Source organism: Macroventuria anomochaeta, assembly GCF_010093625.1.
Source record: "Macroventuria anomochaeta strain CBS 525.71 unplaced genomic scaffold BU25scaffold_50, whole genome shotgun sequence".
In the NCBI taxonomy this organism is placed as follows: Eukaryota; Fungi; Ascomycota; class Dothideomycetes; order Pleosporales; family Didymellaceae; genus Macroventuria; species Macroventuria anomochaeta.
In genome coordinates this window covers 117,649-131,419 of record NW_022985411.1, presented here as the reverse complement: position 1 = coordinate 131,419, position 13,771 = coordinate 117,649, and the positions used below count along the sequence as shown (strand labels likewise).

Genomic DNA, 13,771 nt, shown 5'->3' with positions numbered 1-13,771 from the left:
GGCAGCTTTAACAGTCACTACAGCCGTGCACCTGTGTACAGTCGATTCCACGAGCTACGCCTCTTGAAATTTTAATCTGAAAGCTTGAGAACAGCCAAAATGGTGTAAGTTGTTACAGACATAATATACGGCCTATGTTCTTCGACTGATGGTCTACCAGATACACAGCTTCTTTCGCCTTCTTCGAGGCTTTGTGGGAAGCTGGCGTAAGGAACGTTTTCGTCAACCTAGGATCTGACCATCCCTCCATCATCGAAGCCATTGTCAAAGGCCAGAACGAGAAGAAGGGTCAATTCCCCAAAATCGTGACATGTCCAAACGAGGCACGCATCTTGTAGACAGACATCGAGAGCTTGGACTGACATGGTCAGATGGTTGCCTTGTCTATGGCGGACGGCTACGCTCGATTCACTGGCAAACCCCAATGCGTTATCGTACACGTCGATGTCGGTACCCAAGGCCTCGGAGCGGCTGTCCACAATGCCTCATGCGGACGAGCACCGGTGCTCATCTTTGCGGGCCTATCCCCGTATACAATCGAAGGAGAGATGCGTGGAAGCAGGACAGAATACATCCACTGGATACAGGATGTGCCGGATCAGAAGCAGATCGTGGCCCAGTACTGCAGATACACTGGAGAGATCAAGACGGGCAAGAACGTCAAGCAGATGGTCAACCGCGCACTGTCGTTCGCCATGAGCGACCCCAAAGGCCCCGTCTATCTGTACGGCGCACGAGAGCCCATGGAGGAGGACCTCGCGCCATACCAGCTGCAGCTCGACTACTGGCGTCCTATCGAGCCATCAGCGCTCCCTCCAAGTGGAGTTGAGAACATCGCAGAGGCCTTGGTCAATGCACAAGAACCGCTTGTCATCGCAGGCTACACAGGTCGTAATCACGCAGCTGTACAAGAGCTAGTCAACCTGGCAGACAACGTCAAGGGTCTACGTGTACTCGACACAGGGGGCAGCGACATGTGCTTCCCCGCGAACCACCCAGCCTGGCTCGGTCTGCGCTACGGCAACGATCCTAGCATTAAGACAGCGGATGTCATTCTAGTCATCGACTGCGATGTGCCTTGGATCAACACGCAATGCCACCCCAAAGACACCACCAAGATCTTTCATGTCGACGTAGATCCCCTGAAGCAGCAGATGCCCGTCTTCTACCTCAATGCCATTCAACGCTACCGTGCAGACTCCTACACTTCGCTTTCACAGCTGAACGCCTACCTCGAGACAAACCTTAAAGACAAGCTGTCAAGCGAGCTCTTCACATCCCGCTGGTCAGCCCTTCAACAGTCTCACAAGGAGAAGCTAGAAACGATTGCCAGCGAAGCCACAGTAGACGATCAGGGTCACTTCGCAACGCCCTACTTGTGCTCGCAACTCAAAGCCCTCTGCCCCAACGACACAATCTGGGCCATCGAAGCCGTGACCCAAACCGGTTTCGTAGCCGACCAGATTCAAGCCACGCTGCCTGGGTCCTGGATCAATTGCGGAGGAGGTGGTCTCGGTTGGTCTGGCGGCGGTGCCCTTGGTATCAAGCTAGCCACAGACACAGAGGGCAAGAAGCAGTTCGTATGTCAGATTGTGGGTGATGGAACGTATCTCTTCTCGGTGCCTGGGTCGGTGTACTGGATCTCGCAGCGCTACAATATCCCCATCCTGACTGTTGTGCTGAACAACAAGGGTTGGAATGCGCCGAAGAGGAGTCTTCTGCTTGTGCATCCTGATGGCGAAGGGTCTAAGGTGAGCAACGAGGAGCTCAATATCAGCTTTGCGCCGACACCAGACTATTCGGGTATCGCAAAGGCAGCGTCTGGTGGTGAGATATGGGCTGGTCACGCGAGTACGGCGGAAGAGTTGGGTAAGCTCCTGCCTGAGGCTATCAAGAGTGTGTTGAGCGGGAAGTCAGCGGTCCTGGACGCACACTTGGAAGGTCCAGAAGGGAAGTATGGTGGTGGAAAGGGCAGGCTAGGCTAAACAACGAGAGTAGCTCGAGAAAGCGTCTTTTGCAACCATCAAATCAGTACCGTACACCAAGTCCGCATATCTCAGGCCTCTGCTCATTGTCGCCATTGTGTACAGCTAGAAGGACAACACCCACTTCATAAGTATCTTCAGTCTTGACCAGTGCGGCAAGTGCCTAGCGGCGACGATGATGGCTCCGTCGATAAATACTCGCATCGAGCAGCCCCAGGACAACACTTTTATTACGCCTAGATGATCCACAAAACGAAAAAAAACGAATCAGGATAAACTGACTCAATGGTGTGGAACAATGTCTGTCCTGCCTTTCATCGCGGCCACCACAACACCAACCCCACCACCCACAGAACTGAAGTCGGCTACACAATCTCTTTTAGACAATTTATCCTCGGAACAGCAACGGTAACGAGAATCCGGGGTGCGTTAGCCTTAGACAAGCTTTTCGGGTGCTTTCGTAATAGCAACGGGAAGGCTCGGGAGCTTTAGGGCCAGCCTTGCTGCTCCACCGGGTGTGCTTCCGACGACAGGCATCGTGAGATCCTGGCGTGCATCGGATGAGCAGGGAAACGCGACGCCCAAAATACAAGTGCGGATGTAGGTAAGACATGATGTGATGTGCTGAAGGGCTGTCTATTGAAATTACAAACCAGTAGTTGAAGAGACTGGCAGGTAGGAGTATTTGTAGATATCGTATTGCATTGTAGTCAAGAGTATGTATGTGTTACTTTACTTGAGACCAGGATGTCAAACGCCATTCCCAAGGCCGTGGTGTAGTCTGGGTTTTGTGCCGCGTGTGGCTTTAGAGAAAGGAAAGGTATCGTGAAATCATAACGCCCGTGTCCACTTGTCTGCTCCGTGAGATCCTACCCGTATCCTCAGCGGCCATCAGTCAAATCGATGCATGCTCTTGCATTCCTCGTGCTGCGCACTTTGAGGTCGTATTGCAGGCTCGTGCTGCGTACCCGCCTAGCGCCTGTTACTCAAGAACCAGCTCTTCACGCCCCTCTCACCCATCTCGCGATGGCTACTCGGAGGGAGCGGCGCATGCTTGGTGTTAAGCGCCAGAGGAGCGAAACCCGTCTCGCTAACGCTCGGTGAGCGGGCATCCTTTGCGGGTAGAAAAGGTGGCGAGCCACCAACAGAGTATGTTGCGGTGCTGGTGCTGGTGACAGACGAGACCGACTGGTGCCGAGGCATGCTGACGGACCGGTTGGAAAGAAACCCGTGAGCAGGCTGCTCGGGCAGCTGAGCGACGGCGCCGCTGGATAGCTCGCTGTTGCTGAGCGTGCTGGAAGGGACATCGCTAGCGCGCTTGATGGGCGTGTTGAGCGAGAGAAAGTTCTTGGGGAACGGGATGTGGTATTGGCCAGAAGTAGACATTGCGCCAGGTTGTTGGTTGTTATTGTTATGGGTGGTTGGTATTGGTTGTATGTTGGTAGGGTGTTGGAAGTTGAGTGGAGGTAAATTGGTCTGCTGAGGTGAGGGAACAAGGCGACCGGCGCTTTTATGTGTAGTGGGGGTTTGTGGGTGGGTTGTTGTGGGTTGTGAATGCCAAGGTTCCGCTGGTCCCGTGGGTGCTCAGGGAGAAATGTGGGCTAGTGCGTGTGGCGATTGGCTGTTGTGACTGGCTGATCGAATTGTGCTGATCTGGTAAGAGCAAATCTCCGGTGACTTTATACTGCCTTGTGTGCCTAGTCGAGTTGTGTAGTGAGGAGGATTGTGGAGCGACTAGCCCTGCATGAAGGTACAAGTTTCCTCAAACAACGTGTAGCCTGGGGTTGCAGCGTGGGATGTCGCAGTTGCTTCCGCACTTGTGTTCTTGGCTGTGAAGCTTTGTGAGGTTCTGTCGATCCTAGTGGTCCGGGCCGCTGGGGAGCTTCCGGTGTAGATGGCGGATAGGATGCAGGAGATGGTGCAGGTGAAGCACGACGAGCCTTGGCAGAAATGTGCTTGATCGAATGTGCAAGCTGCTAGGCGTGTTTGCGTAGCGGCTAGTGTCTGAACAGATACTTCGAAGCTCTTAGCTGTGGGTTCTTGTACGGTCTGAGGCACTACTTGGTTCGATTGTTCTTGGCGAAGCTGTGCGAGAGGCACGAATTGCGATCTTCGTGTTTTAGTTTGGCGGTGGCTCAAAGTAGTTCCAGAAAGGTTTGGGACAGGTGCTTGTGGTTTCAGTGTTTTGAATCTCTTAGTGGAAGATCACTGCTTGGCGGGGAAGTTTGACGCGGCAGAGTGGAGTCTTCGTGATACACAACGGAAAATTAACAGGAAACCAAGAGCGAGTCTAGAGCTGGAACACAGACGGGGGAGGTGCGCTTTAGACAAAGATTCAGGGTTCGGCCTAAGGAAGTGGTGAAGATGCACGACAAGGTTTAGGAAGGAGATTCCGAGGTCCAAATATGCAACACCAAACGCTTGAGCGAAAGACTCGTCCAGCTTACATCGGAAAATTGGGTTAAAATTGGAGCACAAATCTTATGGACCCCACCTTGTTGACAGCTTTTGTGATCAGGCATAGTCAGTCGGCGCGCGCTAGAAGCGTCGAAAGCGGGCCAAAGTTAGGAAACTACCACGTTCGTTCAGCAAGACAGCTCTGTGGTCGTGGGATGTCTGGACGAAAGCGTCGTGCACATTGTAAGGAAATGACGTTAACGCCGCACGTCGCCCAAGCTCCACTGTGATAGGCTCCAGCAGGGTACTAGTCATGATGATCTTTCGGCGTGCATAAGCCTCCTTGCTTGCGAATCCCACGAGGACAGGGACATGTGAGCAACTTAAGTTTTGGGTACAGATTTCTGGGGAGCTAGCCGGCGGTGAAGGCGCGTGCGTCGCGTTTGCGGGGGGTCATTGTGGCCGTAGGCGCGGGTTCGCTCGCAATTCGGTGCGAATGCAAGTGTAAGCCGGAGATAGCCTGGTGCATACGCTGATGAAATTCAGGATCGTGCCATGGTGTGATTGAAGAGGAATGGACGAAGGAAGAGCTGAGATTGCGAAAAGAATCGGCGAAAGATGCGAGCCTCGGCCCCGATTGCTATCTTATTGCAGGCGAGGAAGGTGCAACCTCCCACCAACAACTTTGGTTTCATCATGACGACCCCCGCAGGGAATGACAGACGATAGCAACGCCAGTTCGATTGACAAGCCGTGGACCGCATGTGTTGTTCCAGCGCTGCTCCAGTGCTGCCATGGCTGCAGCCTTCTCGCCTTGACTTTAACGGCAAGTTTCGCACCCGTCAACCTTCAGATTGGCGACAACAACAGAGCCTCTTGGCTGCAAATCATACTCGTCTTGTCTCAACCTCAGTCCGCATTTGTTTGACTGGCCGCTTCAAGGTGGCGTCCAATTGACGATCACAGTGTGCATACAAGAACAATGCGCCTCCTGGCTCATGGTCACAGAGCCGCGGGGGTTTGGATCGTCTATTCGACTCAGGAAGTGATATCGCCCCGACTTGCGATAGCTGGAGGCAGTGGGGCGAGCATGACTCGAAGATAGGACTAGAAGCTGCGGTCCAGCTCCAGCATCTTCCTGTATCGTCTTGAAAGGAAGTCATGGCTCTGACGTAGATGGTGGGCACGAATACCGCTGCTCAGGGCTGGGTCGCTGCAGTTTCTTGATCAGATTCATTCACGCGCATAAATCTGGTTTGCAGAGACTTGGGTCTTATGGCTTTTTCTCGATCAACAGGCAAGTGTACCGTATTCACAAGAAGATGACGTGATCTGCAAGCTGACCTAACGAGTGGGCATGAGGTAGAGGCGCACGGAAGGTGCGGATGAGGTGCATGTAGACTCGTTGTGGAAGTGGGGTTGGTAGTGCCTAGGTGGTGTCTTGCTGCATGGGAAGGAAGCTATGTGGATCGGCTTTCTTTAGTGCGATCCATGTCCGGTGAGCAGCTGTTGAGCAAACGAGTCGATGTCAAGCTCCATGTTTTCAAAGAGCTATTGAAGGCGTCTGGTGGGATGCTTTGATGAGGCCCAGTTGCATGTGAAAAGCATTATCCATTCAGTCGTGCCTACCTACATGCCACGTGCTGCTGGCTCTTAGCGTCATGGCCATCTTGCGCTTGTTCAGACGTCAGTAACCATCCTCCGACAACGACACCTTCCTCAAGCATCGAACAACCATTTCTGCGCTTCCTCCGACGCTGAAGATCACCGGCATCTGCGTTGCGATAATGACCATCGTGGACTGGTGGATGCTTCCGAGCTCACCGAAATAACAATGTCCAAAGTACGAGCAATTCACCATCACGAATGCGACGTAGAGACACCCATCGGCCCACGCCGCCTCAGTCTGTGCCCTGCTCATTGAAAACGCATCATGTTGCTCTAACACAACCATGTACAAGCCAATCTCGAGGGCATTCAATTACAATGTGTTGCCGTTCATTGCAGTGCAATACCTTGCGGGATCAAAACTACTCTGATGCATTGCGATATTCCTACAGCTTTCAGGTAACGGTCGCGACCGGTGCTGTGACCCTTCTTCATTTACTGAGTGCCACGTTTCTGCCACACTCTCAAAAGCCCGGATGTCCTTTCAACCTGCTATACCCAGCCTCTTCTCGCTTTCTCTACCTATCACCTGAACCTGGTGGAGGCCACAACGACCGACAACTCTCGGCGCTATGTTCTCTTCGGCTCAGCATGCTTTCGCCTACGATTGATTCATCTTCACCTCATCGGCGCCACGTCAACCTTGCTATTCGCTGCCTGTGCGCCAAGCCCACACGCTCTTTAGCAAGCAATCGAAACTCGCCGTCACTTCGAGTCTTGCCACGACACCCCCACGACCACACACTCTTTTTTGACAACACTCCTTTGGGAAGCCTTAGGTTGGGACTACATTCGAACGAAAACTAAACCTAGCGTACGAACGCATCTGTTTTTCCAGTAATCGCGACCAGCGCCTATATCATTCTGCCAAATTCGAGATGCTGGACATCAAAGCAGACAACACCTGCGTAAGACTTCCCCATGCAAGACCTTGGCAGTCTTTGCACCTCCTACCCTTTTCAGCGAAGTATACACGCGTTCAATGCCAGGTAAGAAGATTGCTGACGGTGCGGCAAAACAGCCGCTGCCGCATCTCCCAGATGAGATCGTAGGCGAGATTGGAGCCAAGATCGTAGATCCAAAGGACTTCTGCAACTTTCGTCGCGCCAACAAACGCTTTAGCGAAGCGACGAAGTATGCACAGGGCAAGCGGATCGCCAATGTTACGGTATACCCGAGGTTCGCCGGCATGAAGGCTTTACTCGCAGCCGTTCAGGACGTCGGGGTCGCGAAGTACGTACGCAACATCACCTTGCTGGCGGAGGGCTTGAAAGAACACGAGTTCGGCTACGTCTGGGCTTGGGAGGACCTGCAGATCTGGGCCGACCTCCAGTACACCCAAAAGGACGTCAAGATCATCAACAATATCAATGCTGCTCACGCTGACGATGTTGTTGTGAACGGCGACTTCATCATCACGGGCCAGTATCGTTTGATGCTCACCACCCTTCTGGAACGCCTTCCGAATCTCGCCACGATCACTGTCCGCAAGCTTGCCCCTGGTGAGCATATTCCCGGCTGGTCCGGAGTAAAACTCTTTAAGGAGCTCTCCTTCTACCGCGATGGACTCGACACGCGCCAGATCTTCTATGGTGACTGGCAGTATGATATTTTGCACCGCCGCATCACTCATTACCGCGACGAATACGGCGACCTCATTTCTGAGCCTGACGCTGGTCCGCAGGCCTCCTTCGTCGATGATCTGAAGGCTGCTATGAGCGCCAGTGGCACCGAGGCGAAAGTCGCTTTCCTTCCCGTCGCTAGATACGAGAATTGCTAGGACCCCAAACGTCCTACAACCTAATACCAGATCTTCCCACCCTAAAGTACGTACTGAACACCAACGTTAAATCGTGCCTTTACGAATGACGCTTACAGTTTCAAGACACCGGATTTGGTTGGAAGGAGATGACGATTTGCGAGGCGTTCAAGGAGATGTATCAACTTGGGAAACCAGCCTCATTCTTTCATCAAAGGTAAGTTTCCGGATCCTTCATGCTCGCGCAGCTGTTGACTTTGCAGTTGCTACTACTCTGTTGCTTTTGATGGATGTTGCTTGTGTTTGGGCTGTAATTGTAGACAGCTGTGGGCTATTGCCTTCTTGATGGTCATACTTTGGACCGTAATAATACTTGATGCGTTCTTTGAACCTGACATTACTCTTGTGTGGATTGAGAAACACTTTGAAGCGTGGCTTGAGTTGTTGAAGTCGTCAGAGGGCTCGAAGTGTTCATCATGCTGGCTGCATGAACATCTGTACTCGCCCAGCTCGTTCCCTTCACATTGCCAAATCTGTCCTCCAAGTTGGTTTCTACTTTCCCGCCCTAGACCTTACTTCAATAACGTTTGAATGCAATTGCAAGCAACGAGTCTAGCAAGGTGAATGATCTCCATACCGGCCTGATGCACTGTTGACCATACTTCTGTCCTTGTTTGTACATCGAGGACGCAGCATAGCTTCAGCCTGGCCCAAAGAGAGCTGTGGCAGAGACAAATGAGACAATATAAGTATAACAAAGATATATGTAACAAGGAGCGACACATGATTCGACAGTGGCGTGGTACGAGCTAGGAGTGATTGATAGTAAGACGACTATGGCATAGCACACCGTCCGAAATGGCCGGCGCCGCTCGAACGAGGCAACATGATGTGTGTTACTTCATCCGGCTTCTAGGCTTGATCTGACTTGAGGATATGCAGGTCGATATTTGCTGTCACATCTTCGTCCGGTGTCATCGACCGAACATGTCAAGACGATGAGAATGGATGAGGTATCTCGACGAGTTGTAGGGTCGCGTGTAAGTACAACTGAGACAAGTAGGCGAGGAGAGTGTGGCTGCAGAGTTTTTGACAATGGGGAAGCGTGATATGTTGAACTTCTTGACCGGTCGATCGGTAGGACCTTATTCGACATCGTACTGCACAGATACCGATAGGTTCGAAGGAAGGCAAAAGAAGAAAACGGAGTGATGACAATGCGTATTGTTCGTCGTGCTGTCAATTGATTACATAGACGATAGATGGCAGTAATAGCTCGATTCGCAGCGGCCAAGACATGCGAACGTCAACACGGGCTCGAGATATGCGACGGAGAAGCAGAACCACATAAGCCATGGTGAACAATAAAGAGAGACTATACCGTACAAGTCCTCCAACTCGAATAGATTCCATCAGTATGTACGGGGCAGATGCCTCATGCCTGCGTACCCAACTTTTGCTCCCACACAACAAAAGGAATAGCTCGAACTGAAACAGCAACGACAACAAAGCTGACTGACTGGCGAACAGACAGACAGCAGATGGGGACCAGCTTGGTATGACAGACATTCCAACTCCAACAAGAACAGGGCTGGGGGTAATAATATACGCGGTCGCGTCTCAAAGTAAAAATCAATAATCTCCAGGGAATCTTCAAACGCCGGTAAAACTCCAATGCTGCTGCGCTCTCGTAAATGGCTAGAGGCAATGATATCTCCAAATCCTGATGACGTGGCCGAAGTGAGAATGATGGGTTTCGGGCATGGCGCGATCGGAGCAGTGATCGTAAGGGGGCTCGTGTATTATATAGTAGGAGGGCGCAGTATGCACAGCGGTCGACGTGTGGCGCCAGAAACGGTGGAAGGCCTGGGAGGACGGCGCTATAATATACCGGAGTCTTTCAGGGCGTTCTGCAGTATTGTTTCTTTGACGGCGGCAAAGACGAGTCGGATGTTGGAGGTGTCGGTGGCTTGTGTGAGACTGATAAGGTCAGTGACGGTTACGTACGATGACGTGTGTACGACTTACTGAGGATATAAGTTGAGGTGAGCGCGGTTGACTTGGTTGAACCGCCAGAGGAGGTACTTCGCAGCACGGTTGACATCGTTACCCCCTGAGTAGTCGGGGAAGTAGTTGCCAAGTGGTGACCGCGCAAGTTTCGCCTTGAACAAGTCGACCTTGTTGAGGAAGAGGATGATCGATGTCCGCATAAACCATCGGCTGTTTACTACCGAATCGAAGAGTACTAGACTTTCCATCATGCGGTTCTAGGTGCACGAGTCAGTGGCTGGATCAGTAAGTCAATCAGTGCCCGTACCTGTGAGCTCTCTTCCAACAACACTTGGTCATATTCGCTCAATGCCACACAGAAGATGATCGATGTGACGTTTTCGAAACAATGTATCCATTTCTTGCGCTCGCTTCTTTGCCCGCCAACGTCGAACATGCTGTTTCATGTTAGCCGAACTGCCTCAAAGTCCGCCGAAGCCGGGCCACATACTGGATGCTCAATTGACCCATTGTGAATCTTGTCTCGTATATACCAGTGGTCTTGGTTCGTGCTCGCAGGACGTCGGACTCGATGGGGATGTAGTTGGGATCTGATATTCGCTCGACCTCCTCGAAGAAGCTGGCAGCGTTAGTGATGCGGTGGGGGAGGTGATATAGACCAAACATACTATGGCGCCGAGTCCATCAGGTAGAACTCGCTCGAGTGCTCGAGCACCTTGCCTATGCAGCCGTCGCGCCACAGCGAGGTAATGGCCTGGCCGACTCGCACGTCCAGCGGTTTCTCTGGGTCTGGGTCGACGGTGTATTCAACGAGGTAGTTGCAGTATTCGTCGTTGCCAGGGATCTCAGGCTCGATCTCGAATTGCCGCATGGCGCCAATGAGGGCTTTGGCGCAGTCGATGACGTTCTTGTATATAGTCAGGCGGTACATGGCGAGCTCCTCTTGTGTGTAGCCGTTCTGGTGGATGATCTTCATCTGCTTGACGATGGTCGACTTGCCGCTTTCGCCAGAGCCTGTGGTGCATGTTAGCCTTTTCGTCTCATGTGCAGGCGTGGGCGTGGGCGCTCAGCTGCGTACCCAGCAGCAGGATCTTGCATTCCCGCCGCAGCCGGCGCGAGTCCTCCTCGAGCTTGCGGTCAATGGCCTGGCTGCGCTTCTTCTGCTCGCCATCCTCGGGGCTGGAGCTCATGCAGATGCCCATCGTGTCTGGTGGTCGCAGCGGCTTGCCGCCGCAGGATGATGGGGGAGGTCGGGAGGATACAATGGGGCAGCACTAGGTCCAGCGCGTCGTCGCAAGGGAGTCGGCTGCAGGCGTTGCTCTGGCGGCGAGACAGCGTCTCAGTGCTGGGAATCGGCGTGGCAGGCGGCGATGGGAGATCGGGGGGCTTGAATGCTTCCGTCAGGGCGGACGGCGGGTGCGGGTGCAGGCGCAGAGGGTGGCCGCCAGCGTGGGTGTGCAGCAGAAGGAGGCGCGGGTGCAGACGGGCGGGCGGGCGTCGAAGGGCGGCGGGCTCTGCAGCGCTGCGTTGTTGGTGTCGTAGGGTGCAGCTCGCGCTGGGGAAGGAGGCCTGTGCGGGAAGGTGCGCCTTGTTCGTCAACAGAACAGGAAGATCAGACGCGCAGAGAACGCCGGGCTGGAGGTGCGCGGAGGATAGAGACGGCTGCAGTCGATTTCGCTCAGAGCTGCCCGCTGGTCTGCGGAGATGGGCTCCACTGCGCAGGTCGTGCAGGCGGTGCGGTCGTCGAGGGGATGGGCAGAGCGATGCTGCGCGGCTACAAGCTCCCTCACTGCACGCAAGCGTTGGGCTAAGCCCCAGGTCAATTGCTCTAACACTGTAGCGCTCTAGCAAATCTGGCAGCCGTGCATCGACAAGCAATCGACGGGAGAGCGGCACGAGCCAGCAATAGCAGCGACAGAGGCAGCAGCGCGGGTGGAGGCGACGAGTGTTTGGAGACTGGGTGCGTTGGGCCAGCGGAGAGCTGATGATGCGCTCAAGCGTCGATGTGCAGTGGATGAACGCTCGCCCGTGGTGGCTTACTCTCGGGCGCGACGTGCTATTGGCAGACCACTCTGAGGGCGAGAGATGACTTCGGATTGTGAACCCGCTGCAGAGGTGCCTTTCATTGCCTCTGACATTTCGTACCCGCAGACACAACGCCCTTAATGGCTGCACCCTGGTCCTCAGCGATAGGCGCGACGACTGTGCCCCAAATTGCTGGGTGCTGGGCATTGAACCTGCAGAACATCCCACATGGCCTTCAACTGTCGCCATGGGCACGCCTGCACGCTGCTAGCCGCCCTCAGCTGAGCAACTTGAGCCTCTTCGAGGGCCCTGGCAAGCTTGGAATGAACCCCGACTAGTGCCCGGCACAACTCAGATCATTGTCTCGACGCAGCCAAGGCGAAACTCTGGACGCTCTTCGGTGTTCTGCAGCAGCAAGCATCTGTTGATGCTCTTGGATGGTGTATCGAGCTAAGCCCGAGTCTGGGCTGCATCTAATTAAAGGACCGCAACAGCTTCACGAATAGGGCTCTCAAACGCCTAGCCTCCAATCGTGTTCCAAGGGAGCCTTTACGAAGCAATTGTTCCTACAGCGCCAAAACTTCATTATCCGTTTATAGCATCTCGAAATAGTTGTCCTGAAGCATACAATGGACAATTGATGCAAATACCCATTTGAACTGGGAGATCTCAGGAGCACAGAGAAGGTGTACTTCCCACCTATCGGAGTGTCCAGCGCTTGACATCTGCACGCAATTCAAACTTACCTCCGCCATACCCAGTCTAGTAAGATACACTGCATGCACAAATTATTGTAAACCCTTCAAAATTCCGTGTGCACCCCAGATATGTCATCTGTCTTTGCCACGTTGTTGATCTCCGGACGCTATGAAGAAGCTCGTTTCTATTGAGTTATGGGCTTTGAGTTTGTGCACCGACCCCATGAAACCACAGCCAACACTACACATCCATATAGTTTTTACTCCTTCAATCCATTCATAAATATGCCTATTTCACGCCAGAAAACGTTGAACTATAAAGAAAACAAGGTTACCAAGCCTCCCAACACTTCCTGCACTGAAATGTCACCCACAATGTGCGTGTTTGTGGTGGGCGCGCTTGCCGGCATGCAGGCTGATTATGCATCCCTCACGGACCTTGCCAACACTGTCAACTGCAGTCAACCAGGCATCTCAATGCTGCTCAAACGTGTAAAGGAGAAGACAGAGGAACTTTCCTGTTGATTTGTGGGACAAGATACTATACAAGAACGACCAGGGTTGCGGCAGATCAACGCTCTTAAAGCAAGAGCAGAAGGATCAGACCATTGCACTTGTCACATCAACACGCAACTGCAAACAAGAGCCATGGCAGGCTATTGCGCATGGTGTTTTAGTCACATTGTGTCTCAAACAAGCATCACAACCTCTGAAAACGTGATGTATGAGGCAGGCTACGCGCGGCGGAGACCAGGTGTAAAGAATGGCCTGGGTGTACAGGCACGATAGGCAGATAGCAGTAGGTTACCGGTAGTAATTGATCAAACTGCTGAGGGCCCTAAGAGAGGGCATCCCTCAGCCTATATACCCAAAGGGCTCCCAAGGGGGCCTAAGGATGCCTAAGGAGCCCGCTCGTGACACCAGGCTAGAAACCACACCTCACCCGCAATCAAGAGGAGTGCTATGGATGGACACTTCAACACAACCCAGAGTTTCACAAGGAGTACAACAACAAAAGCTTCAACTTATCGAGCTTCTTCGTGAAGTCCCGCGATGCTGCAAGGTTGTTCAGAGCAACCTAGCTCGATACGAAGCTTCGTAACAACATCCGCTCTTGCAACACATGACACTGAGCTGTTTCTGAATAAACACACAGCACAGCAACTGCCGTTGCGTCTTTGAGGTTGTCCTTCTTTCGGGCGTACGGTTTGTGACTGCATCAAGTCTGG

The 13,771-nt window shown here is 53.0% G+C and overlaps 5 protein-coding genes across 5 annotated transcripts; 3 read left to right on the top strand and 2 right to left on the bottom strand.

Annotated features, from left to right (window-relative positions):
• Positions 1 to 99: 99 nt before the first annotated feature.
• BU25DRAFT_435232 (thiamine diphosphate-binding protein) lies at positions 100 to 1,985 on the top strand (the record flags this gene model as incomplete). The annotated part of the gene is made up of 3 exons (XM_033708905.1): positions 100 to 104; positions 161 to 323; positions 372 to 1,985. The coding sequence occupies 3 exons, from the start codon at positions 100 to 102 to the stop codon at positions 1,983 to 1,985; spliced, it is 1,782 nt and encodes a 593-aa protein (XP_033556089.1).
• Positions 1,986 to 2,957: 972 nt separating this feature from the next.
• BU25DRAFT_426144 (uncharacterized protein) lies at positions 2,958 to 3,371 on the bottom strand (the record flags this gene model as incomplete). Its single annotated transcript, XM_033708402.1, has 1 exon — positions 2,958 to 3,371. One exon carries the CDS (start codon positions 3,369 to 3,371, stop codon positions 2,958 to 2,960), a length of 414 nt encoding a protein of 137 aa, XP_033556088.1.
• Positions 3,372 to 5,897: 2,526 nt separating this feature from the next.
• BU25DRAFT_229278 (uncharacterized protein) lies at positions 5,898 to 6,945 on the top strand. Its single transcript, XM_033701399.1, has one exon. It carries the CDS (start codon positions 6,249 to 6,251, stop codon positions 6,855 to 6,857), a length of 609 nt encoding a protein of 202 aa, XP_033556087.1. The 5' UTR covers positions 5,898 to 6,248; the 3' UTR covers positions 6,858 to 6,945.
• Positions 6,686 to 8,026, top strand: BU25DRAFT_415732 (uncharacterized protein). Its single transcript, XM_033707602.1, has 2 exons — positions 6,686 to 7,876; positions 7,929 to 8,026. Exon 1 carries the CDS (start codon positions 7,033 to 7,035, stop codon positions 7,828 to 7,830), a length of 798 nt encoding a protein of 265 aa, XP_033556086.1. The 5' UTR covers positions 6,686 to 7,032; the 3' UTR covers positions 7,831 to 7,876; positions 7,929 to 8,026.
• A 1,507-nt stretch (positions 8,027 to 9,533) lies between these two features.
• BU25DRAFT_229235 (guanine nucleotide binding protein, alpha subunit) lies at positions 9,534 to 11,115 on the bottom strand. Its single transcript, XM_033701398.1, has 6 exons — positions 10,898 to 11,115; positions 10,488 to 10,833; positions 10,310 to 10,438; positions 10,127 to 10,256; positions 9,838 to 10,076; positions 9,534 to 9,789 (listed from the first exon to the last, which is right to left on the bottom strand). Exons 1-6 carry the CDS (start codon positions 11,019 to 11,021, stop codon positions 9,690 to 9,692), a joined length of 1,068 nt encoding a protein of 355 aa, XP_033556085.1. The 5' UTR covers positions 11,022 to 11,115; the 3' UTR covers positions 9,534 to 9,689.
• Between the last annotated feature and the right edge of the window lie 2,656 nt (positions 11,116 to 13,771).

What these genes read in the sequence shown, in the direction of transcription:
- BU25DRAFT_229278 (XM_033701399.1), top strand. Translation starts at nt 6,249, where the DNA reads ATGCGACGTAGAGACACCCATCGGCCCACGCCGCCTCAGTCTGTGCCC.
- BU25DRAFT_415732 (XM_033707602.1), top strand. Translation starts at nt 7,033, where the DNA reads ATGCCAGGTAAGAAGATTGCTGACGGTGCGGCAAAACAGCCGCTGCCG.
- BU25DRAFT_229235 (XM_033701398.1), bottom strand. Translation starts at nt 11,021, where the DNA reads ATGGGCATCTGCATGAGCTCCAGCCCCGAGGATGGCGAGCAGAAGAAG. An exon ending in ATGCAAGATCCTGCTGCTGG is followed by an intron (nt 10,834 to 10,897) that starts GTACGCAGCTGA and finishes CATGCACCACAG; the next exon opens with GCTCTGGCGAAAGCGGCAAG. An exon ending in ATGGGTCAATTGAGCATCCA is followed by an intron (nt 10,257 to 10,309) that starts GTATGTGGCCCG and finishes AACATGAAACAG; the next exon opens with CATGTTCGACGTTGGCGGGC.